At 49.6% G+C, this 23,285-nt stretch overlaps 8 protein-coding genes across 8 annotated transcripts; 2 read left to right on the top strand and 6 right to left on the bottom strand.

The window, feature by feature from the left end:
* Positions 1-1,520: 1,520 nt before the first annotated feature.
* Positions 1,521-4,944, top strand: N7496_004763 (DUF1708 domain-containing protein; the record flags this gene model as incomplete). Its single annotated transcript, XM_056697692.1, has 5 exons — positions 1,521-1,713; positions 1,812-1,969; positions 2,032-2,125; positions 2,183-2,411; positions 2,469-4,944. The coding sequence occupies 5 exons, from the start codon at positions 1,521-1,523 to the stop codon at positions 4,942-4,944; spliced, it is 3,150 nt and encodes a 1,049-aa protein (XP_056556217.1).
* An 883-nt stretch (positions 4,945-5,827) lies between these two features.
* N7496_004762 (ThiJ/PfpI family protein) lies at positions 5,828-6,419 on the bottom strand (the record flags this gene model as incomplete). The annotated part of the gene is made up of 2 exons (XM_056697691.1): positions 5,828-6,219; positions 6,284-6,419. The coding sequence occupies 2 exons, from the start codon at positions 6,417-6,419 to the stop codon at positions 5,828-5,830; spliced, it is 528 nt and encodes a 175-aa protein (XP_056556216.1).
* A 1,141-nt stretch (positions 6,420-7,560) lies between these two features.
* On the bottom strand, positions 7,561-9,721 carry N7496_004761 (putative sucrose transporter; the record flags this gene model as incomplete). Its single annotated transcript, XM_056697690.1, has 8 exons — positions 7,561-8,462; positions 8,515-8,630; positions 8,685-8,874; positions 8,927-8,998; positions 9,047-9,113; positions 9,176-9,420; positions 9,491-9,516; positions 9,624-9,721. The coding sequence occupies 8 exons, from the start codon at positions 9,719-9,721 to the stop codon at positions 7,561-7,563; spliced, it is 1,716 nt and encodes a 571-aa protein (XP_056556215.1).
* Positions 9,722-11,182: 1,461 nt separating this feature from the next.
* Positions 11,183-12,382, bottom strand: N7496_004760 (uncharacterized protein; the record flags this gene model as incomplete). Its single annotated transcript, XM_056697689.1, has 2 exons — positions 11,183-12,306; positions 12,367-12,382. 2 exons carry the CDS (start codon positions 12,380-12,382, stop codon positions 11,183-11,185), a joined length of 1,140 nt encoding a protein of 379 aa, XP_056556214.1.
* A 1,098-nt stretch (positions 12,383-13,480) lies between these two features.
* Positions 13,481-15,047, top strand: N7496_004759 (uncharacterized protein; the record flags this gene model as incomplete). The annotated part of the gene is made up of 5 exons (XM_056697688.1): positions 13,481-13,696; positions 13,745-14,015; positions 14,116-14,226; positions 14,280-14,676; positions 14,735-15,047. The coding sequence occupies 5 exons, from the start codon at positions 13,481-13,483 to the stop codon at positions 15,045-15,047; spliced, it is 1,308 nt and encodes a 435-aa protein (XP_056556213.1).
* A 562-nt stretch (positions 15,048-15,609) lies between these two features.
* On the bottom strand, positions 15,610-15,942 carry N7496_004758 (uncharacterized protein; the record flags this gene model as incomplete). Its single annotated transcript, XM_056697687.1, has 1 exon — positions 15,610-15,942. The coding sequence occupies one exon, from the start codon at positions 15,940-15,942 to the stop codon at positions 15,610-15,612; it is 333 nt and encodes a 110-aa protein (XP_056556212.1).
* Positions 15,943-16,912: 970 nt separating this feature from the next.
* Positions 16,913-17,334, bottom strand: N7496_004757 (uncharacterized protein; the record flags this gene model as incomplete). Its single annotated transcript, XM_056697686.1, has 2 exons — positions 16,913-17,002; positions 17,122-17,334. The coding sequence occupies 2 exons, from the start codon at positions 17,332-17,334 to the stop codon at positions 16,913-16,915; spliced, it is 303 nt and encodes a 100-aa protein (XP_056556211.1).
* Positions 17,335-19,200: 1,866 nt separating this feature from the next.
* On the bottom strand, positions 19,201-21,137 carry N7496_004756 (glucose-6-phosphate dehydrogenase; the record flags this gene model as incomplete). The annotated part of the gene is made up of 7 exons (XM_056697685.1): positions 19,201-19,313; positions 19,377-19,748; positions 19,805-20,174; positions 20,246-20,443; positions 20,521-20,871; positions 20,943-20,963; positions 21,048-21,137. The coding sequence occupies 7 exons, from the start codon at positions 21,135-21,137 to the stop codon at positions 19,201-19,203; spliced, it is 1,515 nt and encodes a 504-aa protein (XP_056556210.1).
* Positions 21,138-23,285: the final 2,148 nt, after the last annotated feature.

Raw genomic sequence — 23,285 nt, 5'->3', positions numbered from 1 at the left:
TGAGTTGAGGGAGATTTTCCGAGTCTGTAGTGATATTTGCTTAGTAGAGAACTACGAATAGATAAAGTATGTTGTCAATGTTCAATCTGCTTTGGTGCGTTGTAAACCACCTGACTGACTTGATGAATCATCACTGCCGGAAGTTACCTTACTAATAGTTCACTTAACAACGACCTAAAGTTAGTTAACTAACTTAATTACTACCTACAAGGTCAACTGTATGTCTAGTATGTACGAGGAGCTACCAAGTATGTAGCCATCTAACTCTCGCTCATACTAAGCTCAATTCTATGATCTTTACATTCAACCTTCTTCGTTGTTCTCATGTGTACAATTTCATTTCCCCCTTTTCCAAATCAAACCTCCGTGCTAGCAGGCTAGTCCTTCCGTCTACCAAGTATACGGGCCATTCCCGCCAACTGATTGGCCCAGACACGTTGGACCAGTCACTTCACCAAGATAGCCTGGATGGTCGGGCATTGGAGATGGTAATAGGCAGAGATGCTTGTCATCATGGCCATGGCAGGAAATAGTAATACTGAGCTGTCAGAACACATGCCAACCAGCATTCAAGCACCTATCACCTTTCAAACAGCTAAAAGCCCGCTAAAACAGCACAGGCAGCCTATTGAAGACCAGAGAACCCTGGCTCGCGGAACCCAAGTTTGGAGATGATGATCGCCATCGGTATCATCCACTCTCTCGTCCAACGGCCTCGCCAATCGCCCTTGTAAATCATCGTACACTATCTCCTCCAATTCAATTTCTCTTTCTTCCCGTTCCCATCATTTCCTTTGTTTGCAATCTTTTTCCAATTCTTTTTAGTCAATTTAGTGGGGGCATACTGTCTCTGTTTTTTTTTCCTTTTTCTTTTTATTTTTTTTTTTAGTTTCCCATCGGGCGGTCTCGACCCAACAATCCAAACGGTCCCAAGAGTAAGTTGCTCCTCTCCAGCTTTCCCGCGTTCAGATTTACCCCTGAACCCTCTCGCTGAACTGCCGAATTTCGCCCTTTCTGGGGCTTCTCTGGTACTCTGCGATCTTCTTCTTCCCTCTTCTTGACCCCCTCCATTCTTTCCTTTCCCCCTTGCTCGTTTCTCTCGTTCAATTGCCCGCGATCTCTCCCACACTCTCGTTCCGTCTCCCGAGAGCACAGACCCGATTCCAAGACCAGGGAATCCTTTCGTGTTTTGGCCTGAGCCTGCTACGGGGCTGCAGGACATCCCGGCCTGGCTGCTTCTTTTTTCCTTTCTCGTCTTTCCCTTCAGCTTCTGGTCATTTCATTAACTGTCGGTTTCCTGCTTCTGCCCTCTAGTTTAGCTTTCGTGGAGAACTTCGCAGCTAATTGGTTTTGTTGACGTGCTGCAGAAAGGCCCAAGGCCAAAAAAAGTACCTACTTGCCCGCCAGACCACCTAAAAAAACTTCCAAAGGCGAAAAAGCCCCCCAGCACAAATCCAGATCCTGACCGTCTTAAAGGAAATCCGAAGCTTTAGCGGTCGCGTGCATCCGCCCAACTCAGCATGCCGGCCTTTTTCTCGCGAGTCTTTCGCAACAAGGATGCCAATGCTTCCAAGAAGCAGTCCAAACCCTCCACCGCCACCGATTTGATTCCCGCGAAGCCCAAATGGGCCGATGCCTGGCTACGGACAGAAGTGGCCCCCGAGGAGGTGCAGGATCTCATTCGAGGCTGTGCGCATGAATTGAAAGCTCGAGGTGGGTTGGAAATTCCATTCTCAACCATGTGGTGGTGGTGGTGCAACGCTTTGCCATGCGCATTCTCCGGATTGCTGATCATTTGTCCGATTCCTTAGCTCTCGATACCCCATTCCTCCTCCTGCCATTCCGTCCAAGCTCCGATCCTAGCGCCGCCCGCACGTTCGTTCGAAACTACTTTAACCAGTCCTTTGACAAGGGAGCCCCCGTCAGTGGAGATGAGTTGATGCAGGAGTTGCGGCTTACGGAGCCGATGGTACGAACAGCAGTCTCCAGCAAGACAAGAAACACGAGCCCATGGCTAATGATACTGGATAGGTGTTGTGCGGTGTGATGAAATGGTGCTGGAGCCGATTGCCCGGCGGTGTGGTTACATGGGAGGCTTATGAACTGTTCAAGGTCGGCGAACAAGGTACGAACCCTGACCATGATGGACAAGAGTGATATGTGCTGACCTCTTCCATGCTAGATTCGGATTTGGCCCGTGATGCATTCTCCACGTTTATCCCCATCAGTGTCGACTCCGATGCCCGTACTAAGATTATCTTCGACTTCTTCGATCTTTTGGCTGCCATTGCAGCCCACGGCAAATCAAACGGTCTGGGAGGCCGTAAGCTCTCTCGATATGCTGGATGGTGGGCTTTCGAGCACAACGACACTGGCAATGGCTTCGAGGCCTCCTATAAGAATTGGGCTGCGTATGATTACACTCTCGCCTTTTGCTAAATATGGGCCCATTTCTGACTTTATGATAGTGCTGCCGATGCCACAAGCCACATGTTCTTTGCCTACCTTCGCTCCCTCTCCCCTGATATGCCTCGCGGCGTGACTGGTATCTCGTCGCTGCCTATTTCCCTTCAGACTCTCGTGGAGGCCACCGAATATCCTCCCGAAACCCCGACTCTGCTCCAGGTTACCACCACTAAAGTTGTTATGATCGTCGATACCGTTTCACCTACGCCTTTTGCTCTGCTGCGCCGAGCAAAGAACTTTGAGTACCGCGACGAGCACTGGCACCTGCAAGAGTTTGCCAACTACGAAGACCCCGTCAAGGCCCTGACGGATGAATGTCTGCGTGTGCTAAAATGTATTTCTTCTACTAACGAGTCTAGCGTGTCGAGCTCGAAACAATCTACCAGCTTGCGCGACGCCTCGTGGTCCCGCTTCGAAGATATCGGTTTCGGCGGTTCCATCGAGTCGGACGGGGAGGATGAGGAGAACAGACCCTCGGTAGCAAAGATCGAGCCGCTCAGCGGTATGAGAACCGCTCCCCAGTCGCAGGGTGGAGACTTGGGCCGCCCTACGACTCCGTCCTGGGCAGATTTCATGTCGTCTGGCTTTACGGACGAGGCAAACCTCAAGGGCCGAGTTGGCCCCCTGCTTCTACCGCCAGACAAGGTCCTCCCGCCAATTGCGGCCACCCGTGGCCAGAGCTCGCAGTCGCACAAGCGCAATCTGAATACCGAGCCCTCTCTTGAGCCAGCTGAGCTGGCCAGCATCAGCTCTCTGGATATGGATGATTCCTTTTGGTGGGTCTGGATTACTAGTCTCTCTGGTGACGAGCCCGGTGCTCGCAAGGCTGTGTTCGGTCGTTGCGCCCTTGTCGAGACTCGTATTCGTGACACCAAGTGGCTCGTCTTGGAGGAGCAGATCAAGGGTGCTGCCCCCGAGCCGGACGCGGGTGCCCAGATTGTCGAGAAGAAGCGCTTCTTCAGCTTCGGCAGCCGCAAGGGTGCTGGCAAGTTGAGCCGTAGCAAGTCGTCAGCCAAGAAGATTTCCTCTTCGATTGAAGAATCCTACCAGCGACCCAACAACCTGGCTCAACAGAGCAAGACCAGCATTGGGCCCGACCAGCACAAGAGGATCCAGGCCGCTGCCGCCGCTCTGCAGAAGAAGCATCGTGAGCAGGAAGCCGAGGCGAACCAAGCCCGAAATGGCCCCGGTAACGACACTCGCTCGACCAAGACTAACTCCGTTATGACGCTGCAGCCTGCTATTGTGAACGAGGCCTCCTCGGCCATGAAGTGGGCGAGCAACTACGACAAGAATGCTTTCCGTGCTGCCTATTTGAGCAACAGCCGCGCTGGCACTGGTGCTGTGAGCGAGGGTGCCAACGGCGAGTCCAATGGCACTCATGTCGAGCGGCCTATCACTCCTCCTGCTCCTCTCCCGACCAGCACTGCTAAGAATGGCCCTGCCCCACCCCCGAAGGACACCGGTGCTTTGGTCACGCCTCTTCCTCCTTCCCCCGAACCTGTTCACCAGGAGCTTGCCAAGGAGCCTGTCGCCGATGAGAAGAAAAAGAACGTTGCAAAGACTGTGGTTATCGAGGACCCTGCCGAGTCTCAGCCCAAGCAATCGATTGACGAGAGTGGCAAGAAGCTCAAGAAGAAGACTGGCAATGCCGGCTTCAAGAACATGTTTGGCGGCAAGAAGAAGACCCTCGAGCAGGAGCAGCAACCGCCCCTGAAGACCACCGGTGCTAAGGAGACCTCCGCGGTGGCCGCTGCTCGTGCTGCCCTTGAGGCCAAGGCTAAGGAGTCCCAGGACGCGGTCGCCCGATCCTCTCCCGCCAAGCCCAGTGCCATCAAGAAGAAGCCCATTCCTGCTGCCGCGGCCGAGGCCACTCCCGCCCCTATCTCAGCTGCAGCCCCTGAGCCGGAGGCCGAGAAACCCTCGACTCCTCACCAGAACCCCGAGCCCGCTTACGAGGAGCCCCAGGCCCCCTCTCAAGTGATCCAGGGTAGCGGTAGTCCCCCCAAGACGCGCCGCGGCGTTGAGTACGACGCTCTCTCTCGCGTTGGCACCAACGAGGCCTATGCCGCCGACCAGGAGTTCTCCAAGTTCGACCAGGGTCCTCTCGTTGAGCAGCCCGCCTTTGTCCCCGAGGACTCTCCTGTGGAGGAGGCGCACCCTAAGGAAGACGTGCTCCCCAAGTCACCAACCAACGGCAACGGTCACAGCCACGAAGGGAAGCCCGAGGTTGTAGCTGAAAAACCCCAACCCGGACGCTTCACCAGCACGGAGGACCGCTGGGCTCAGATCCGCAAGAACGCGGCTGAGCGTCGTGATGCCCCCACTGCTGCTAGCGAGGAGCCCGAGGTGCGGACCAGCCAGTCCGAGCGCACCGACGAGGGCGATACTAGCGGCGAGGAAACTATCGAGTCGCGTGTCGCCCGTATCAAGGCCCGTGTTGCTGAGTTGACCGGTAACATGGAGGGTGCTCGTTAACCAATCTCTCCCCCCCCCCCAAAAGCCCGTTGACAGAAGCTCTGTCATTTCCTTTTTGTCCTCTTATTACTTGACCTTGTTCTAACTCTTGAATACCTCCCCTCGTCTCTTGATGTCGCAAGCCTTCTTTCTTTCCACCGTTCCTCGTTCCAGCATGCCGTCCTTCTTTACGCTGTCAACCCTGTTTCTTCGTGTTTGCCTACTTGGGTCTTGGAGATAATTCTTCCTCACATATGCCTGATTTGATGCTCTTCTTCACCCAGGACCCTCTGGAAGTGGCATCCTCGCCCTTTACCAAGGGAATATACGAAAGCGAGAGCGAAGAACCACAGCGACGAAACGCCGCGATACGAATAACGGATTCTTTATTGGTTGTGCTATTACCCCCGCAATACCTGTTTTTTTCTCCTCTACACCTTCGATTCATGCTTACGCTTGATTTAATACTCTGTGCGAGCTTCATTTGATCTTCACACAATGTCCAGACCGTGTCTGGATCAAGATATCCGGGTTTCTCAAACCTCTATTTTCCTATTCCTTTTTCCCTTCTATTGTCTATTGTCTGCTTGTTACCTCCATCTGGACTCCCATCTATGCCAGCTTGAGCATCTCTTTATTATCTACTACCTATCTCTTCTGCCTCTGCTTCTGCTTTGTGTTTTTATGCTTTTTGTTTGTTCTTGCTCTATTCCCCTTTTCGCTACTGAGTTCCTTTATACCGGTGAAGTTTGCTACATCAATATGATCGGATTGAAGTTGATTGTTTTGGTTTGAATGTAGGATTGGAGATTCGTAAGATAAGTAACACTCGTGGATTGAGGGTAGTAGGATCAAGGCGACTTTCGACAGTCATTGCATAATAGCCCTATCTCAACAATACCACCTAAAGCCCCAAAGCCTTCAAAATAGCCTCCCCAACTCCCGTCGCACTCGCCGGATTCTGCCCCGTAATCAAAACACCCCCAACACCAGCCGTCTTCGAAACAACAACCTTCTCCCCCCAAGCCTGCTCAGCCTTAACATACCCACCACCGGAAACCCTCTGCAATTCCGTCTCTAGCATGAAAGGCATCGCATCCGAGAGTTGGACCTGATCTTCTTCCTCATTGGAGAAACCCGTTACGCTTGCGCCGGAGAGGAGGGGTACGCCGGAGGGGGAAGTAGCATTTAGGAAGACGCAGGGACCGTGGCAGACGGCTGCGATTGGTTTCTTGGAGGCGGCGAATGTTTGGATTAGAGATAGGGAGGTTGGGTCTGTTGTTAGGTCGAACATTGCTGCAGGAAGGCGTAGAGTGTTAGATTTGGGTTTTACTGGTTGATTGTAGGGGAGGGGACGTACGGCCATGACCACCGACGTAGAATAAAGCGTCGAATTCATCGGCGCGAGCTAGGACGTCGGAGAGTTTGTGGGTATTTGTCCACAGGGCCTTTTGCTCGGCGAGGAACTTTGTTGATGTTGCGTCGGACTTGAACATTTCTACTGAGGATGGGTCGAGGGGGCTTCGCCGCCGTTCGGCGAGGCGATGGTTAGAGAGACCTTGTTGTGGAGGACTTCGTGGGGGTGGGCGAATTCAGGCTGGACATATAGTTAGCGATTGTTCTTTCATAGTGTTTATGCTGATCTGGCAAAGTCCTTGCTTGCGTTGATGGAGGGGTTCGAGTATAGATAGAATCGATTCACGGGGTTGCATACCAAATACCAGCCCGTAGGCTTCTGTATTTTGGGAATCTCGTTCGCCGAGGTAAGCACGACTAGAACCTTGGGAGTCATGGTTGAGAGTTGAATTGAGATAGTATCGTTTTTTGGAACAGGGGTAATTTCACAAGGGATGGTAGAAAGTGTGGAAAACAAAAGCTTTAGTAAACTAAACCCTGGGTGCTACCTAAAGCTATTGTTAGTTCTGCAACAGAGTTTTGCCAATATCATCATGTCGTCACTTGGCGGACCCACTTTTCTAGTTTATTTATCTTCAAGTGGCGGTGTAGGAGGGGTACTGTAGGAGGGGCTTTCACGTGGAGGAATTGCAATTGAGAAATAGAATGAATGGTGGAAATATATAGCCGGGGAATTGGCAAGTCTACCTCGGACATTGATATCGATCTCGACCTGTTGTGCTAAGTACATAACTGGCGCTTATCACAACAGGGAACGTAACAAAATAGAAAATCTAAAGATAGCTATACCTCTCTGGAAGTGTCAAGATTGTCTAACAGTAAAAGGTCTGTCAGTTTGACAGGCTTCGAAATCAAGCTCGAAGGCTAACCCTTTCAGTGGCCAAGGCTCCAGATGCATCATATTCCAGGTTGCAGTTTCGGGATCAACTATCCGTTATGACCCAAAAGCCTTTTCCTCTGTTCCGGTGGAGACTGTTGATTCCCCAAGAGGAATCTTGTCCATTAGCTTGAAAAGAAATGAAATGGTCATTAATATTATTACTAGTATCATCGAAGTCCTTTACACACGCTGCAAATGTGGAGCCCAATCACGGCCGTCTGTAGAAATCTCACTTTTCCATACGGTGAAACACGCATGCAATGCATTGGGTATAAGGTGCGCCATCCTTCTCTTTTTCTTACCAGTCTCCTTGATATCACACTACCAAGAGTCCAAGACATTCAAGGAACATACCGCAATCGGCGGGTCGCCTCAGCGGCAACAAGGGCACTAATAGCACCGATGAACAGACAGATGGAAATCGCGTTGGGTTTATCTTTATCCAGATTCATCCACTGCGTATCCGAGGCATCACTGTCCTTGTTAGGTTGTGCGCCGGGCTCAAGAAGGCTAAACACAATCCAACTAATGAACGTGCCAACGAATTGCGGAAGCGTGGTATACACATTCAGCACTCCGAGATAAATACCAGCTAATTCACCCGTGGAGGGAATGTTCGAGGCTTGGTCTTCTTCGTCGGTGTCACTGTCCAAGTCACGGTGATTCAACCGTAGCACTTCCAGCTCGGTATCAGCGGCGGAACTGCGCAGACCTGCGGATGTAATCATCGTCACACCAGAGCGTGTAGCTTGCGCTGCCATGCCCGGGGCACCCGGGCCGCCGTTCATGGTCAGTTTGTTGATTTCCACGCCCATGAATGCGAATGGAGCCCAGCCACTGATTGCCCAGGGGATTCCACACACTGCCACGAGGAAGGTTGCGAACGCTCGGGAGTGCGCGAGCGGTGCAAAAATCATAGTGGCGGCGAACATGATCTGAGAAATCAACCAGGCTGTCTGGAGATCCGGTCGAACGGCCGTGAACCTCTTCAGAATCGCAGCTACACCAGGTGGTGGCCGAGGCGTGAAGCGTGTGCGCTTGGTATCTGGGGATTGAACACAGAATGGCAGGAGAACGGAGCTTAGGAATGTAATCGAGGAGAAGACTGTCAGAGAAAGACTGCCAACACGGCCGACTTCACCGAGCATGTCGGTGGTTTTCATGGCCTGGTCTTTGGAGACCTCGTAGCGAAAGTAGGTTTCGCCGACCCATGTCGTGCTATAGAAGAGGAAGGGGAACCATCCTGGATCGTGTTAGTTCTGTACTCGCTCTAAGGACAGCCAAAAATTTCATACCAATCCAAGCCCAGAATTGAGCCCAGCAAATGGCCTGAATGCGAGGTGGGAGTTCCATCGTGGTTTTGAACAACTGCGAGATGGCTTGAATGGCACCGCTCTTGCCGTCAGAGTCCCTATTTCCCTCGATTAGTTAGATGTCACTTATTCTCATGCCGGAATTGACCAACCTCGCCGAGATCAGAACGCGTTCCTTGACAGAGTAGGATGTCACCGCCACCGCGAGGATCAATGAGATAGCGGCAATCACTGTCATCTGCTTGAACTGCGTATCTCCCAAAAGACTGCCAAAGATGCTGACCATGTCAATGGAGCCGATCACGTAGCTGATTAGCTGGCCAATAGCGCACATTCTGCCCGCTGTTACAAAGTTTAGTATCTCTTCTTCCAAGACCTATGAGAAATCACATACCCCAGGCAGACCCGGCTTGTTGCAAGGGAATCGGCAATGTATCCACAATCAAACTGCGACAACATGCTTGTACTGGAATGATGTTAGCTTCGCTCCATTTGTGTGAGAGGTTCTACTCACCGACGTTGATAGAAAAGTCAACTGCATAAATGCTGGACACAGCCAACGCGATAGTGACATTTTTAGCCTGTTAATGTCTGTCATTAGATCCATACCCTTATGCCTCGAACCATAAGCTTCATGACCCACCTTCTCAGGCTCTTTCACGAACATGGCGACAATCTCGGCTGTCCAACCAAGTACGATAAGACAAAACGCCACAACGAATGAACCAAACACCATGAATGGTCTCCGCCGGCCCCATTTCGAACGCGATCGGTCGGCAATTACGCCGATCAAAGGCTGAATGATCAGTCCGGACAGTGGTCCGGCAATCCACACCAACGAAGTTTTGGATTTTGTCAAGCCCAATTGTAGGAGATATGGTGTGCAATCTATAGGCCGTAAGGGTTAGTCCTCCTGTTCAAAGATGGATCAATCACTGCTGGGCTGGTGGTCACGCACAGGTCATCTCAGTACCCCAAGTAAACCTATTCTCAACGAAGCGTCAAGTCAGCGACTGTAACTCAAAGCCCCCAATTGTAGATCCTCCACCATAATTTGCCTCCCACGCGTCTTATCCCAGGGCAATACGCACTGTAACCCCACTAGACTAAATGTCAACAGCGCCATGCGCGTCGACTCGCTTTTCCCCTTGATGGACGGCGTGCCCGCCCATCGTGCAGCCTGTGGCATGGTTATGTCGCGCGTAGGTGCATGCGCCTTCCCCCCTCTTCTCAAACGGAATTGGTCGAGTCAATCACTTGGTTCAGGGCCGACCTATTCGAAGAAGCGCAGTCGAAAGTCGGGCTCGGTAGGTTCAGTCTTGCGTTCGGGGTATGGTGAGAGGATCGGCTTTCGCGTAGGGGGTCTTTTCGATCAGATAAAGCGTGTCGGTCGTAAGGGGACTAGGGTGAATACGCGCACAAGACTCCGAGTGTCGTGATTGTCGGGGCTTTTCTTTGTTGACCGGGTTCTCGTTTGGGTCAATTGAGTCCGCGGAGTCGGTCCAATTCACTCGCTCGCTGCCCGTGGGCTTTCTCGTGAGGCCTTTGTCGTTATATATCGAGATGTATACTCGCCAGCAGAGTTGAAACGAGTGTAGAGTAGCATTTGGGGAAGGAGAGAAAAAAGGACTTGGCCCCAGCGCCGCGTTGATTGCGGGCCCCCGGGACGCCTTATCGAGTTATCGCCGCGCAAGTCGGACCCGCCCAGTGCGGCCCAGGGGTATTTTGTGTGAAATGCCGATCGAATTTCCGGTTTCAGATTAATCGCGGAATGACAGATTGGGTCTAGGCCTTGCATTGAATTTGAACTATATGATGCTACTCAAAGGACTCTTCTTCAGGCATAATAATAATGATAGCTTGGAAAGAACTTTTCCTTAGCTAATCGTTTGGGTTCCTCGCGGAAGGAAAGAAGGGACCGACTTGCCTCCGCTGAGTAAGCATCGTGATCTTTTTATAGGAACAGAATGATATACACTTATACAGTTATACACAGGCCTTCCTGTCTAGGCTATGGTAGGCCTATTATAGAGTTATTCATGGATTGATGATTATTCTCAGCTTTTATACAGTGATGCAGGCATGGATGGCCTACCAGGGGCCCACATATACACGGTGCGGCAGGTTATTCCGGACATACATCGTATGTATGAGGAGGTGGCTAGGGATTTCCAGGAAGACTTAGGTATATGGGCGATATTGATTGGAAATAAAAGTTGAGAAAAAAGTTGAGAAAAGGGATGAGATCAATTTGGTTCAAGTTCATTAACTTCCCGATAGCTATACATACTATTCTGATAATAATAAAGACCATACTAATGGCACTACACATTAATTACCAACAAGTATTCCCTTTTAAGTTCAATACATCTGCCCCCTTAATACCCCTCCTCCAAAATAGTGTTTCTCGGGAGACGTGCCCCAAGAATCAATCACAAGTAGTCGAACCAAAGATGGCCCTAAAGCTAGCTCCCTCCAACCATGAGCTTATCTTTACATAATCCATAGTGGGGAACTAGTTAACTATCTGTATCGGAGCTAGCAGTCGCTGCTGGATATAACAGGGGTACTATTCGAGAAGTCTCTTCAAATATAAGAATTTTTGGCAGCATCACAACACCGTCTAATAAATGCCGACGACCCCGTAGCATCACTCTACTTGTGCTCCTTTGTCAAGACCATTGCCATCCATTCCGTATACCCTCTCTTTAAAACTCGTCCTATCAAACCGTTCGACCATTTCGTATACCCTCTCTTTAAAATTCGTCCTATCTTCCTTCACGGGAGCTTGGGTTTCAAGATCGCGCTTCTGTTTGAGCCGCTCGGAGCGCTCCAGCTTCGCCAAATCATCGGGCTTGCCATAGAGCTGAGTCATTGTAACAAATTGGACAATGAGTGCGGATGCTGCGAAACGGCCCATAACCCCTAGTGCATCCAAAGTGCCGATGAATTGGACTGAGGAAAGCACTATCGTCCCAAACACAACATGGACAAGGCCGTGAATGTTCGCAACCGAATCAAGGAGCCCTTCCCAAAAGTCCACTGTGGGCGTTTTCGACTTCTCTGTCGTTGTCGATCCCTCCGTCGTTGTCGAACCCTGCCTGATTTCTGTCGCCTCGTCTTCTTTGGGCTTTTTTGAGAGAGGTCCAATGTACCGTATCAACGCAATGAGAATGGGTACGGGTGCTAGCAAAACCCATGCAAGCTCAAGGTATGACATGTTGCATTTCCAGCTAATGATTGTCTGATTCCCAAGTCTGATTGCGTTTTCAATAACGTTCGCAGTGGCAAGAGCCACGGAGAGATATTGCACTACAATCCAATATGCTTTGGGGCCTCTTCCAAAGGCATACTGTCGAATCCAGTCAATCTTATTTTCGTTGGGATTGTCTGGCTTTATCCAGGGTCTCGAGAACGTAAGCGACGGGGCGGCAAGGATGCTCAAAAACCCCAGTATAGGCCTTTCTCTGAGCAGCTGCAGGCGTTCCTCAATCGTAGGTGCCACCATTCCCAGTATAGATGGTGTCAAGCCGAGTAGCACTGTTGCAGATGACCAGTCGGCTTTATTCACCTCGCCACCGCCTTCGAGTAAGCAGTTGACCATGTGCTTGCAGGTATTTGGATCGGATGTATTGTGGGCTTCGATCGAGGCATCGTAGTATGCGTGGCAGTCAGGCCTCTCAGTCGTCAAGGTTGTCCGATAGAATGGGTAGAAGTTTTGGAATTGGGTCGCGTTGGTTATTCCAAGTAGCAGTGTCGCGCTGTATAAGAGAACTATGAATATTGTCAATTAGTAAAATTTAGCCTTGTTCGGTGTCGCGAGTTGAAATTTACCGAGTAATGATTTCATTGTGGCAGAGCATTGCCATCAAGCAATTCTTAGATCTTTCGATCAACAAGAGAGCAAGAGGGCCCTGAGATGTAAATATAAGGGGTCAGAAAAACGATTCCAAATACTGTTAGCGCGCGGCTGAAGGACGCAATATGCTGGCACCTATCAAAGGTTCCCTTTATGGGGGCCAGAATCAGCTTGTGGGGGCGGGCGCTAACAAAACTGTTTGGGTGTTTCAAAGAACAGCACCAAGTGGGTTGACATGAGAAACTACAACAGGGAGGGACTAAACAGCTGTCTAGGGACATATTGAGTAACGAAGCTATCAGATAAAAATTAAACGGCCATAATTCACTTATAGCGGTCAATATCAGCCGCAATCTTTCAAGCTCAAACATGGCCGTCGATCTAGACCAAGAGATGGGGCGCGCGACGAGAAGTTGAGACCCCTCATCTACTTCCACACTTTAATATTGCTTGCCTCAGGGGGCACCGACTAATGAAGACTTCACGTGTTCAAAAAAGGGCAGAATAATTATGGCTTTGTCCTAAATCTTATTTTTAGCAACTAGCCGGTGGTATCCTCTCAGCATATTCTTTCTAGTGCTGATTGTATAGATCGAAGCGCCAAAATCTGGTGAAAGGCCGGTTCCACACATATTTCTCCCACATTTTGATACTCAATATGTGAATTCAATTCTATGGCCACTGGTTGATTATCATCTCCTTGGTCCAAATGTTCAGGCGACTGACATCGAGATAGTTAGCATCTAGATGACCCGGCCCGCTCCCGGCCGGCAAGTGCAAGCAATACAAAGGCGCCGATAAGGTCAATATCGTTTACTCAACAAAGTTGTTGAACTTAATCTGGTTTATCTTAGCCCTCTCAATGTGCCTGCATAATGTCATCATACATCAAGCAGCCCCTCTCGCGGAAGCGGGCCGGGTCCGTGAAACTGTATACAAGCTCTCATTCCCCGCATTGAAGTACGGGCCCAACGAGTCGATTTCTGTCCATGATACTGATAATAACCAGTTACCCTCTCTCATTGGAGCTTTGCTTATCAAACACTCGAGGTTCTGGGGAAATATAAATACGCTAAGATCCACGCGTGTATGTCTAGGACCATCTCCACAAACATGGAACCCGAAAAGAAACCCGAATTGACCCACACCACTAGTTTTTCAGAGGGTGAAATATGTCATCACACCACTGAGCATATCCCAACTCCCAATGTGACTCTCATTCAAGATGCAATTGAAGCGATAGGCATGGGCCGCTACCAATGGCGGCTGATGGTCTCATGCGGTTTCGGCTTCGTCGTTGATCAGGTAAGAGCAAGCTCATCCCGATAACTTGCACGTCTAACTAGATTCTAGATGCTTTTAGTTTCCATCAGTCTCGTGATGCCACAAGCATCCAAGGAATTTGCACCGCAGTATGCAACTCTACTTTCTGCCTCTCAGTATGCAGGATTGGCAATTGGCGCAATAGCCTTCGGACTGCTAGCAGATATTACCGGTCGTCGTCTGTCATGGCAGATTTCCATTTTTGGAGTATCGATCTTCACAGCTGTTGGCGCAGCCTCGCCCACTTGGGCCGTCTTGAATGTATTCGTGGCCATTGCAGCGTTTTTTGGCGGTGGAAATTGTGAGTGTCTTGCTTTCTTTCCTTCCCACTCCTCTGAGCTTCTCGTCAATCCTCAGTTAGCAACTGTTATTTGTCGAAACCATGGCTGATAAAAACATAGTGGCAATTGACCTGACTGTGCTCGCTGAAAGCCTCCCTCGCAAATGGGGCTTCCTCCTAACCGGCCTTGCATGCCTCTGGGGGCTGGGAAGCACTATCACAGGCCTAATAGGTGACTTGAATTATTGAAGATTATTTTCTACTTTCCATAACTGACGTTAGTAGCTTGGCCACTAGTGGTAAACTTCTGCTGCCCACAGGGCGCCACGCCAGCTACATGCAGAAAATCCGACAACATGGGATGGCGATATCTCTATATCATTCTCGGAGTCCTCTGTCTCTTCATGTCCATTCTCCGTTCCTTCTCTCTACGAATGAGCGAGTCACCAAAATGGCTGGCCTTGCAGGGTCGGAGAGAAGAAGCTGTCGTATCTATTAACACGATTAGTCGAATCAACAAGTCCGCGTATAGGATGTCGAGCTCTCAACTTCACGAGGAGCAGTCAGAACCTCACAAATCCATGAGGGCGGCCTTTGGTATGCTAGCGGGGCTATTCCAAGGGAAGAGACAAGCCCGCTCTATGATCTGCCTCATCCTTATCTGGCTCCTTGTCGGGATAGCGTATCTCTCTCTCTTTACCTTTATCCTTCATGCATCTCACGATGCTAACCTGCTCCAGATACCCCGTATACATCGTCTTCCTAACATACTATCTCGAAGCACACGGTGCCAAAATTGGCGATGGAAGCGTCTACCAAACATACCGCGACTGGTCAGTCTCTTCAGTAGTGGGAATACTTGGGCCTGTGCTCAGCGGGTACCTAATTCGAGTCCCATTCCTCGGTCGTCGTCGTACAATCACTTTGACAGCATGTGCATGTGCGATATTTGCGGGATTATTTACCACCGTGAAGAATGAGGCTCAGAATGTGGGATTCTCATGCATGATTAATTTCTTTTTGAATGCTATGTACGGTGTTATCTATGGGTGAGTACTTGCTTCACAGTCATAGCGTATGTAAACCTACTTTAGGCTAACCCTGTTCTAGCTATACTCCCGAAGTTATGCCCGACAAGTACCGGGGTATCGGGTGCGGGTTGACGCTGGCTTGTGGCCGAGTCGCTTCACTCACATCCCCATTTATCGCTACGTGGGGAAACGTGTACTCCTCGGTTCCAATTTTTGTCTGCAGCGGGCTTTTTGTAGTGATTGGCATGGTGTCATTGATTTTACCATTTGAGCCAAGCAATATGGACAGACGTAATCAAGAGTAGATATTTGTTATTTGATAAATGGATGCGGTTGCTCATATCTGGTCGGATTGGCGATCCAGTCGAGGGGTGTATGGAGTGATCTTCTATGTACTTTCAATCATCCCTCATGGTCTCCGCCGTTCAGGTTCAACTTCTCAACACGGGCCATAGAAATACTCAAAATCAGCCAACATCGTCCTCCTTTGCCATAGGTAGCGCCGTGTTCAGCTCCTTCGAGTGGTCATCGATCTTGAATCTGCGCTTTAAGATCCTTAAGAATGGTTGAAATCGGTAGTGGAACTAATGAGGGTTATCGCGAAGGTTCTCCATGGCAATCCGGATCTGCTTGTAGGTTATACTCTTCAGCCACTCTTGATAACGAGGGAGATGGCGCATCAGATCATCCCAATGTAAATCCGCAGCCGAGTGGGTGACAAAGATATGCGCCGCCCCGAGAAGCTGGACCATAGCCTGTAACTCACGACGATGGCCAAACCAATAGGGGCGAGTGCCATGAACAGAGCCGAAGAAATCAGTGATGGGTTCTTGGGTACGGGCCTGGAAAGCCCCATGCAGCGCCTCCTTGGCTTGGCCTGGTTGCGGGCGGACGAAGAACCCGGCCTGGCGGCACATCAGTGTGTTGAAGGCAATGTAGCGAAACCTCGGGTGTCGCTCAGCTTAACGCTTCTGCTCTTCATCATGATCGAAAGTATATAGCCCAGACCACACACAATCCGACTCATCCATCACCTTGATAATCATCCACCGACGTCAAACCTCCGCTCAGAAAGACGACTCCACATGGCATGGCTCATCACCATACCTGATAACCATGGTATGTCAGCAGACCACGCATCTCCGAATGCGTGCGAAACTACAGGGTGGGCTCCATTATGGACTAAGCACGTATATAACCAGTTGACCGTTGTGAACAGGGCATACTGCAAGTCTCAGTGCAGTCCGGCAACCCAGACTAATACTCACACGGGTCTCTTCGATCGATCGTGATCAGAAAGGCTTTCCTTCCGACGATGAAAAAGGCGACATGAAGGTATCTTCACTAGTCAGAGATGTGCTTATTGTTTTTGTCGAATTATCGAAAATCTTTTTCATGCCAAATCAATGGTCTTTTGCACATTGCGCTCGTCATTTACTTTGAAGGCCCGCACATATCATGAGATACTAATGACAGTAGAAGGAAACTCCTTGGTCGAGATTGTACCGACTCCATAAATGCCAAATGCATGGTTGCTCTCAACACTTGTCCATATAGCATTTTATAGAGGATTGCCCATGGACCGGCTGCAATGCCATTGTATATACGACGCCGAATAGATTCAAGCATGACATCGGAATTGGATGGGCGAGCTTGAAAGGCTTCTAGGTACTGTCATCCAGATTAGCACAAGGAACACGGTCAATGCGGACTTCAGCAATCAAAATCATTCAGACACTTCCAGCTATCATGAAAGCCAGATCACAAGTAGTAAGAACGTCTATGGAGGTGTCGGGGAAGATATGAAATTACTCACAGTCCCAGGGTATCCATCTTGGCGGATTGGATTTGAGCAACAGACGGGGGCGGTAATCAAAAAAGTCTCTCTCATTGCTCTGAGTGGCATCCAAGGGGGCTCTGAAAGGCTGGTGATGTGCCACGAACGCCTAAAATTGCAAATTCTTTTTTCTCGAAGTCCTAGCTGAATGAAGCCAGTATTAGCATTGCTATCTATGCTACAGTACGAACAAACATACCTTCTTCAAGTTGGTGCTATGCATACTACAAAGCACCTCACGATGGCATATAGAACTCACACCAACGACTAAATCGATGATGCGGTTGGAGGAGACAGAAATGAAGTGTGACCAAAGTAGCTTGGAGACGATCCATGATGCTCGGAAAGGCATAGATAGTGTGTAAAACATGGCGACCATGAGCTTCTGCTCCATTCGGTACGAAATGCATAGCATGGCCGCGGTATTCGTATCGTCTGGTCCAGCAACCCAGGGTATGCTGTGCTTTGGCATCTTGGTTTGTAGTGATTTTCGAGCAATCTCAGTAAGATGGGTGAGATAGATTCGCTGGTGGCGGGGGTATAATTACCCCATGGTATTCTCCCCAGTTTTTCTCTTGAACTTGTAATAGCTGGTACACCCCAAATGCATGTACCATCTTTATCAGGTCCCAGAAGTTGTGAGCTTCATCAATTTGGGTGTGGATGCTGTCCCCTTGCTTTGTAGCCATCACGCAATTCGCTTGAGAAGCCAGGAACGTGAGAGAGACCACACGGATATAGAGTATACACAAACAGGGAGATGATGAGAGACCGAGTGTCTGTGGGACATTCTTCAACACAAGGTAGGCCACTTGTTCATGGAGAAAGCTAGGATATGTCTCAACCCAATTGGAACACCTGCTGCAAAGTGGGAGTTGTACCGAGTCTCCGGGTTGGGACCAGCTCTTGATCAAAATGAATTCATACCGAGTCAAATGTCCTTCCACGCAGGACTTGACCTGAGAAAGGACTTGTTGAACTAGCAGTCCATGGATAAAGTATTCTCAGCCAAGCTAGAGAGCGCAGCTAGAGAGCGCAAAGTCTACCCAGTTGCAATTTCGACATACTTTGTTGGGCGCCGATCCCGGATAAGGGCGGGTGACAGCCCACGCTGGAAAGAGCCGCGGCTCCAGATTGTTTGCTCGGTGCCAGAAAAGTGAATGAGGCATAGCCTGGTTTCTTTGCTAGGGGAGATGTGAGCAAGAGGACATGTAAAGGGAAGGAAGAAACATTGCAGGGGAATTACTCATAACACGGCGTAGCCGTTAGTTCAAAAGGCGTGAGAAGCACCGAAGCCTAGGATTTTCCGAAGATCCAAGCCCACTGGAGTGGTCCCTGGTGTGGAGGAAAGAAAGATGTGGATTATATAGAGGAAATAGAGACTGGCTGTTGACAGAATGTAGAGCAAGGGATAGCTTGTAGAGTCGGCATGGCAGAGATATAGAGGTGCCTGTGTCAGGATCAAGGACAGGTCAGGAGGAGAAAGAGGAAGGTCAGTCAACGTTGAAGATGTGAAGGTGGGATCCAATTTATAAGCCAGCAGCTGACAATAACAAACAATGAAACTAAGTCTTTTGCATGTTCCAGCATCAAACAAGAAGAGAACTCCCATTGAATCATTGTGCCCTGACAAACGACCCCGTTGGTCCTTTTGCACTGTGAGAACGTGTTAATCATTTATTTTATACCTTTTTATGCAGTTTTCTATTCGATTTATAGACATCCTTCTTACAATCTAGTATCGAGGGTAAATCATTCTTACTAAGGATTTTCATTTTGATATAGAGAAAGGCCTACCTCTATTGATACCTCTTCTAACATCTCTTATTCTAGGTAGCCTAGGACATCGCTTATAAAAGGGCCTTGGTAAAAAAACGGCGCTAATTTTCTACCTCTTCCGAAGGTTAGTCAACCCCCTCTGTAACTACAAGTACTTATCTACCGCGTGCCCTCTTAACTCTTTGCTAGTTCAATCAAGGCAGGGGTTTACTGGAACAATAAGATAGAATATTCTTTTCATAGCATTGCGAGCTCAAAGCCCGTTTCTAGGTACCCGAATCGACGCAGAGGGAACCCGAAATAGAGATACCCAGTACACATTTCAATCCATCACAAACTGCAGCTGGCTGAACGTATAACCTCAAGTCTAGACAGTCAGTAACAGAGGGATCAAGATGTAGAGAAGAGATAAAAGAAAAAATAAATAAGAAAACAGAGAGACAAGGAACAAGCTTCATGAAAAAAAAGAAATAGATGGATTTTGTTCGCCTTCGTTAATCCCGCGTCCCATATCGTCGTAAACAGCGCTAATGCCTAACCCGATTCGCCCATAAATGCTCTACAGGCGGTTCGGGGCAGATGTAGTCACTGGCCACTGGTAGCCAGCGGCGTCGCTGAACTTGTAACCGTAGGAGGCAGTGAAGTCGTCGAGGACGGCGGGGCCACGGGAGCCTAAGAAGGGATAGAAATTAGTATCATTGGAGCAGCAGGTCACATGGCGGGTTTCAGTCTTACCGTATGGGTACTCCATGGGGATGATCTCCTTGTTGTCGTCCAGGTAGTGCAGGAGAGGGGTGAAGATGCGCCAGGAGGCGTCCAACTCGTCATCACGCACAAAGTTGGAGTGGTCGCCCTTGAAGGCGTCCAAGATCAAGGACTCGTAGGCCTCGGGGATCTTGAGGTCGGAGAAGCGGCGGCGGTAGGTCAAGTCCAGCTCGGTCACCACCGTCTGCATGGACAGACCGGGCAGCTTGGAGTTCATCTTGATGTAGACGGACTCGTTGGGCTGGACACGGATGACCAGCTCGTTGCGTGGAATGTCCTTGAAGATTCCAGAGGTCACATCCTTGAACTGGATGCGAACCTCAGTCTTCTGCTCGTTGAGGGCTAGAAAATAAAAGTTAGAATCGATGTTGAAAGTAAACTTCCAGATGAAAACATACCCTTGCCGGCCTTCAGGATGAAGGGAACGCCGTCCCAACGCTCGTTCTTAATGTAGGCGACCAGGGCGCAGAAGGTGGGGCAGCGCGACTCCTTGGGCACGGTGTCGTCTTCGAGGTAACCGGGCTTGCTGCCGTCGAGCGAGCGGCCGTACTGTCCAATGATCACGTTCTTGGGCTCGATGGCATCCATCGCGCGCAGAACACGGACCTTCTCGTCACGGATATCCTCCGAGGAGAAGGAAATGGGGCGCTCCATAGCGAGCAGGGTCAGCACCTGCAGCAGGTGGTTCTGCATGACATCACGGATGATACCGAACTCGTCGAAGTAACCACCACGGCCCTCAGTGCCGAAAGGCTCCTTGAATGTGATCTGTCCAAAAAATCCACGTCAGAGATCATTTATCATCGCAACATGGTAGCAATTGCAGTAATTGACCATACCTGAACGTTATCGATGTGGTGACGGTTCCATGTCGCGTTGAAGAACTCATTGCCGAACCGCAGAATGAGAATATTCTTGACCATCTCCTTACCGAGGTAGTGATCGATACGGAAGATCTCCTCTTCCTTCCAGTTAGGGTCCAGAGCCTTCTGGAGATCGCGCGAGCTCTGAAGATCCTTGCCGAAGGGCTTCTCGACCTGTGACGTGGGGCGCGGGGTGGTTAGCGCGGTCGTTGCCTCGGTTAAAAAACCAAAGTGCTGGGGTAGTGACTCACGATAATGCGAGCGAGACCGGACTTGGGGTAGCAGTTGCGCTTCAATTGCTCTGACACGGTGATGAAAACACTGGGAGGGAGCGCCATGTAGAAGACGCGGTTCTGCTCCTTTGATTGACGACCCTTCTCCACCTCCTCGAGGTGCTTGTTGAGGTTGATGAAGGAGTCATCCTGGTCGTATTGGCCAGAAACATAAGAGCAAAGCTGGCAGAACTGATCTAATTGCTCCTCGATCTCCTTTGTGGGAACCTTGATATACGAGCGCACGCGCTTGAGGTATTCGTCATGGTCCATCTTCGTCCGCGCATATCCGACGATCTTAATATCCTTGGGGAGGAATTTGTTGCGGAACTAGAAAAATTGTCTGTTAGAATGGGGAATTCGTCGTCTTTCCCAATGGCTGAGCTGGTATCATCACATACAAGGCCGAAAAGTGCGGGGAACTGTGTCGGCAGGTTAGCTTTGGAACCGGGAGAGAGCACACCGAGGAGTCATCGGAAGCAGATGAATTGGAGGGAAACACGAACCGTCTTCTTTTTGGCAAGATCACCAGAGGCACCGAGCACCACGATGACGGTGTCATCCTTCAACTCGATGGTGCTGGAATGGAAAGACATTGTTAGCTCGGAGATGGGGTGGAGAGTCAAGGTTGACGACGGCAAAATCTGTCTTGAAAAACGAGCTGGACGGAGGGGCTGTGGCGGGGGGGGAAAGGAAATGGATATCGCGGGGCAGTAAGAATGCGATCCCAAATTGGCTCGGAGCAAGTAAATTCAAGCGATCGAGAAACGGTGTCACGATGCGCGCTCAATCAACTGGCTATTGTCGGAGGACCAGGAGAGGAGGGGAGGTGTTGAGGTGAAGTTGGCGGCGCGCTTCCGCTGCCGGAGGGGAGGGGAGGTGATGTCAGAGACGAGGAACTAAAAAAACTCACCCAGCATTTTGGCGCTCATCGGTCTGGTTGATCATACTGGCCATATTTTTGTGCAACAACGACAATATACAATGGGATGGAAGGAGGAATGGAAGAGGTACAAAAGGAGAGAAAAGATTAATTAGGAGGAAAAGGAGTTGTTGGGGAGAAGAGCAATTCCAACAGGATCCGGCGGAGTACTTTTTTAATGGGCAGTCTCTCTCGCAGCTCTTTTCGGTGGGGCTGGAGGAGTGTAGCCCGGTGGTAATTTATGGTTTCGATCGTTTTACTCGGTCATTTATTATTTATCTGGATAAATCAGTTTAAAGAATTATAATTATTTTGGCTAAAATTGCACCAATGCTATATGATTGATCCTCAACAATCATATAAATCATCACGATAGACCTATTCGTTCTGTAGTACCTTCGACTGAACGACTTCGTCTACTATACTCCTCCCTCCTGGCTTCCACTTAACTCCGGATCTCCAGAGTCATCACGGCCTATTTTTCTTCCCTTATTTCCACCAAGTCCTAACTGCGAATTCGGACGAGAGCTTACTCAATTTTCTTCCCAGCTGACCCTCCACCCCCGCGTTGGCACGGCTTGCTCGCTCGGAGGTTTGGTGCAACGTGAGCTACGCTAATCCAGCCCCTCGCAAAGACCCCTCGGTCGGTTCCAATCGAACCCCCTGGTTGTTCTGGAAAGCAAAAGGAATATTTAGTTCTACCACTGAGGTTGATTACCAGGTCATCTGATAAGCCCATTCGTTACAGGTAAAACCATGACACAGGAAACAGCCTGAAAGCATTGGGTGTAGAGTACGTGGCCAAACTACCCATGGGAACTTTGTATACACATCAAGTACGAGACAAGCGCATCACATAATCTTACTCGAGAATTATCAAGATTCTAATCATTCTCATAAAACCGCTTCCTAACTTTGCGGTCAGAGAGGCGACTCCAAATAGTGGAGCACCCCTTTCGGCACTGCAAATGCATGATGAGCTCCTTGAATGAGATGCACTGATGAGCTGCAGAAGCCTGGTGGACTAGATGCAGTGTTGCAGAGTGTTACAGCTCCACTGGAAAAGAACATGGAGGACAGCTGATTTGCATTTTACCGAAGCTACCCATAGGGGGGGGGGGGATATAAGCACGAAGTATAGTTGTAGCACAAAGTACATAATCAAGGAGTAATCAAGCAGCATCTACAACCAACACTTACTTCTATAGCACCACACTTGAACATAGAATTGAAGTAATTAATCCATACAACCGTCTGTACAGCTAGATACAAGGACCCATACATCACGATTTCTGGTATTGTACCTTGATAAGGCCCTTGAAATGCTACCGGTGACCGAAATCGTGGAGGAGGCGATCGGCACATTTGTCATCCCTCATACCAGACGGATTCTATTTTCCCGTCGCACTTACTCCGGGCCCCCTCGAGCCATTCGGCCCAGCGTATGCCGGATTCGGAATATTAACCGTTGAAAAAAAGTATTCTCCTTACGATAGTTAAATGTTGATGTACTTTGCATATTAGTCACAGTCGACAGATCCGCGGAGACAGAATTAGGGTGTATCAGGGCCAGGATCTGCCAGCCAATCAAGAGACGTTCCTGCTAAAAAGTATATATACTCTTAAATATGTAGTGGGCGTACCTTGTAAGGACGACTCGTATAATTCGTATGGAAGTGAGTCCGTCTTGAAAGATCTCGGTCGAACATTCTCCCTTAGACTACTATGAAAGTCACAGCGATCACGGCTCCTGAAATGGTGGGGCGGGGGTTTGAGGGGAGAAGGTCGAGAGTAGGTTTCCCAATGAAGAAGCTCGGTCTGT

This window comes from Penicillium cataractarum (genome assembly GCF_028827025.1).
Source record: "Penicillium cataractarum strain IBT 29864 chromosome Unknown utg000004l, whole genome shotgun sequence".
Taxonomy (NCBI): domain Eukaryota; kingdom Fungi; phylum Ascomycota; class Eurotiomycetes; order Eurotiales; family Aspergillaceae; genus Penicillium; species Penicillium cataractarum.
The sequence above is the reverse complement of the archived record's forward strand: the minus strand, read 5'-3'. Positions and strand labels throughout refer to the sequence as shown.